Source organism: Centruroides sculpturatus, unplaced genomic scaffold, assembly GCF_000671375.1.
Source record: "Centruroides sculpturatus isolate CEXI.00-Female unplaced genomic scaffold, Cexi_2.0 scaffold204, whole genome shotgun sequence".
NCBI classification, from domain to species: Eukaryota; Metazoa; Arthropoda; class Arachnida; order Scorpiones; family Buthidae; genus Centruroides; species Centruroides sculpturatus.
The window spans coordinates 279,144-283,892 of NW_019384459.1; the positions used below are offsets into that span (position 1 = coordinate 279,144).

The 4,749-nt window shown below is 27.8% G+C and overlaps 1 protein-coding gene across 1 annotated transcript in view; it reads left to right on the forward strand.

Annotated features, from left to right (window-relative positions):
* Positions 1–3,361, forward strand: part of LOC111620759 (small conductance calcium-activated potassium channel protein 2-like) — a 61,058-nt gene extending 57,697 nt beyond the window's left edge. Inside the window, exons 5-8 of the mRNA XM_023362754.1 lie at positions 717–827; positions 1,803–1,930; positions 2,417–2,486; positions 2,663–3,361. Of these exons, the coding sequence (XP_023218522.1) occupies positions 717–827; positions 1,803–1,930; positions 2,417–2,486; positions 2,663–3,001 (648 nt within the window). The 3' untranslated portion in view covers positions 3,002–3,361. The remainder of the gene's footprint in view (positions 1–716; positions 828–1,802; positions 1,931–2,416; positions 2,487–2,662) is intronic.
* Positions 3,362–4,749: the final 1,388 nt, after the last annotated feature.

Here is a 4,749-nt window from a genome sequence, read left to right on the forward strand (position 1 = left end):
AATTAAATAAAAATCAGAGCTAACCGCATCGCCATCTATTAACGCATTTTGCAACTATTATTAAAGAATTTTTTAAGGTTAATTCCCTGATAAAATTCTTTATTCATAATCTTTTACGCCTTGTTTGTAATTGAATGCTTAATTTACTGTCTCTAAAAAAATTTATACACGCTTTAAAAAGCAAATTAACTGTGATAAAATGTAAATTTGCATATTTTAAACACGTTAAATAATTACATTTTACATTGTCTGGGAGATGGCGACGATGCTATAAATCAGAAAACTGCTTGTCTATTCTGCTTTTTTTTTTCTTTTAAATTATGGAAATTTTATATAATTAAAATAAAAAAATAATTAAAATTTTAAAAGTTAACTGTGTTTACCGGCTTATTTTTCACTTTATCGCCAGAATAAATGCTCAAAAAGGAAGAAGAAGCATCAATAATAATTAATAACGTCAATAATTATCAGTAATTTATTATAATAATTGATAATAATAGTCCACAACTTAACAAATTCATCTAAAAAAAAAAATAAATAAATAAATTCTGTCAAAGATGGAAATTAACCCTCATAGATTATTATTGATTTATCATAAATTTAAGCATATTTTTCTTCTATTTTATAATAAATAATAATGAATTATTAAGTGTATTTTTCTTTCAAATGATAATTATTAAAATGGTGTTGCTATAGTAACAATATACTTTGTATAGGGTGCAGGATGTACCGCCTTAGTTGTAGCTGTGATAGCCCGAAAATTGGAGTTGACTAGGGCAGAAAAACACGTCCATAATTTTATGATGGACACGCAATTGACAAAACGGGTAAGTTTTTTCCCCCTCCCCCTTACTTAAGAACATAATTTGTAGAATGTCAATCAATAAAATCGGGTTTACTCGAGTGTACACCTTCCTTCCCTCTTGTAAATTTGATTAGTAAAAGTTGATTTAAAAATTTTTGAAGATATTTTTTATTTTTATTATTATTTTTATTTATTCTCCTCCCATTTAACTACCGAAACTTTCAATTTTTTGAACGAATGACTTTTGTTTATTAAATTTTGAAAGTCAAAGTTAACTTAGGAAAGAAGAAGAAGAAGGAGGAGGAGGAGGAGGAGGAAAAAAGACGAGAAAACAAAATAAAAATAATAATAAAAAAAAACATATATGTAAGAAGAAAATCAATTTGAAATTTCATACTTTTTAAACGATAGATTTATTCAGAACAGAAACATTGAAGCAGAAAATAGAATCCCCAACTATAGGCCTATAATCCAATACAAGAGAGATATATTCCCAAAAGAGTTTCTACGGTATATTGAAAGAACAAGAAACTTTCAAGATGATCGAAACGACAAAAATGGCGGAGAAGAAAACAGTTTAAGAAAAGAAAAAAAAAACAAAATCTTGTTTGTACAACCCTCCACTCGATCCAAACATAATTATTTTCTATACAAAAAAGTATGGAGATGAGATAAACTTATACTGCAATACATACCAAACTTTTCTCCATCTCTTCCTTGTCGATCCCCCTTACAAAACTTCAATTTAATTTGCCGACTCTACATTAAAATAAAATAAGTATTAATTATAAATAAATAATGTTTTATTTTATTTATAAAAAAAATCACTCCGATTCTCGAATGACCTACTGCAATTTATAGATTCCTCGACTGATTCCTGGAGGATTGGGATCGGGATCTTTATGGGAATTTCAGAAAAATTAGTTTAAATTTTTATAATAATTATAATTTTTGTAGATAAGTCTTTAATTTTCCATTTATTTCTTTTTGTTTACAGCTAAAAAATGCCGCAGCTAACGTCCTACGCGAAACTTGGTTGATTTATAAAAACACTAAATTGGTGAAAAGAGTTAACCAATCCAAAGTTAGAACACATCAAAGAAAATTCTTATTAGCCATTTATAGGTAAGTGTCGAAAGATAATTTTTCTTTTCTTAACAGAAATATTCGAGATGTGTCTTTTTTTTTCTTTATTTTTTTTTCTATTCTTTTGTTGGAAGACTTTGGCAGACTTTTACTTTTATCCCGAGGACAATATCAGTTCCAAAGATAGCTGTGTCAACAGTCAGCCTCCTAAATACGAATGTATGGAGTCAACGGATTCGTTCTTATGAGATTCCACACTTTTGACTAACAAAAGTTGTTTTGTGTTGCATTCGTCACTCCGTTTGAATTGAGTGAATGCAGCACACCTGCAACTTGCAAGGAGAGATAAAGTCAGCAACACAACTCAATTCTTCCCCCTTTTTTCCCTTCTCCACTTCTTACTTTTCACTAAAAATTTTCCACGTCTCGCCTGTCAATAAAACATATTCTAATATAAATTAATAATATATATATATTTTTTAAAATTTTATTTAAAACTTTTAGTAATTAAATAAATATTTACAGCCTTAGAAAAGTCAAAATGGACCAAAGGAAATTAATGGATAATGCTAACACTATAACAGACATGGCAAAGGTGAGATGAAGTTCAATCATTACAATTAATTATAATGTTGTAAGGAGTAAAACAGGAGTTTTAAATATCTTTAATTAAACATGTATACGCGATTTTTGATCGATACAGACTAATTAAAATGAAATTTACTCGGAAATCGTTTTTAAATTTAATGTTTTTTTTTTCAAATTTCATAGACTCAAAACAACGTTTACGAACTTGTTTCGGATATGAACCAACGACAGGAGGTGTTAGAAGAGCGGGTGTCGGTTCTCGAAGATAAGCTCACAGTAATACAAGAACAACTGGAAAACTTACCACAAGCGATCGCTAAATTGCTCCAACCACCAACAATGAGTCCGCAACCGGGTTCGGGCACGCTACAACTTCCAAACGAACAACGTCATACTCATCTTCACCCCGACGATGCAACGTCTATATCATCTCGACCTAGTTGGAATTCTGTAAACCTGGGGACAACGAGATCCGGTCTTGCACCACCTCTGGTACCAAGAGCTCTTTCCACCGAGAACTGAAAATATAAAGGAAGAGGATTAAAAAAAGGGGGAAAGAATAAAATAGAAAATTCTAGTCACTTTATAAAAAGACTCAGGAGAAACAAACCTCGTTAAGGGCAAGAAACAGACACCTCCATTTAAAGCACACACTTAGTTTCAGGGTGAAGATTTCTTGTCCATGGTATGCACCGTCCATGTACAAAAATACAAAAAAAAAGAAAAAATTATATGGATTGTTTAATTCCTTTTATTAGTTTGAATTCGTAGCTGGGTGTTACCTATGAGACTTGCCCTATAAAAAAAATAACCCGAAGAATGAGAGAAATGGTGTTTTCGATTGTCGCGTTGAACAGTCTATGGGTAACATTCAGAAAACAATGAAGTGGAAGGGTCTATAACTCCATATCTTCGCATATCTATCTTACTCACTCTATTATCTTTGTCTTATATATCACTAAATTATTTATTTCAAAACAGAATTGTTTAGATGAGAGAGAGAGAGAGAGAGCATGCAGTTACATCACGACATGTATCAAAAAATAATATAAAATAAAATAAAAACTTAGATAGATACTAGCACAAACATATAAGTAGAATAAAGAAAAAACAAAATACCAGAGATAAACTAGAAAAAATATTTTAAAAAATTGAAAAAAAAAATTTAATTCAAAGTACGAATTTTTAAACAATGCAATAATAATAATAATTCACAAACTTTTAATTTAAACGGCATTACTTACTGTACTTTATTCTGATTGGTTAAAAATATACCGTATAGTTGCTAGTTAATTTAACGCTTAATACCCTTAACAACGAATTAATTAATGTAATTAAATATAATTTTTAATTATAATTTATCTAAATACATAGTTTATACGAAAAAAAAATTTTAAATTGTAAACCCCGCTGCAACGAACACTTTTCACACGAAGCAAGCGATCGTTCGGTAACTCCATCTGTCGGTGGAAAATGTAAAAATGGCGCGCGAAAATTTTTTGGTATATAAATATATATATATATACACAAAAAAAAATAAATAAATAAATAAAAATTTGTACTTCAAATATGTAAAATATATTATACATATATCATGTATAGAAACATTAAAAAAAAAGTGCTTCCACTTTAAATAATAATAATAATAATTTTGCAAATAATTTATAGTTTAAATTTTCAACAAATTCTTTTACACCCCAACTGAGTTTAATAAAAATATTTTATTTTTCGCTCCTTTAAAAAACAAAAAAATAAAAAAAAATAAGAAAAAATTATATATATTGTTTATTTTGTAAGTGTTGTTGATGTGCAAAGTTTGCAAGAAAAAAAATATGAAAAAAATTATATATATTTGAAAAAATAAAAGAGCTGCGGAGATGAACTTCTCTATTTGTTACCCTAACGAGGATGAGAAAGTGTCTTGTACATACACAAATATATATATAAAGTATATATATATATATGAATAAAGAAATAAAAATATATCTTTCCAAACTTTTTGCCCAAGAAAATTATGTAAAATGCAAAATATTTATAGAGAGAGAAATAAAAAAAAAGTTGATTATTTAAAATTTTATTCATCATTCATCGTGGCTCCATCTATGGATATAAATGAGAGTTAACGAAACTAAATATTTAAATATCTATATATACACAATTATAATGAATAAATATTCAAATTTATTCTTATAATTAATAAATATTATTATAAATTTTTATGTCGTAATTGTTTTTTCTAAAATAAAATTATAAAATTATCAATTTTTTTT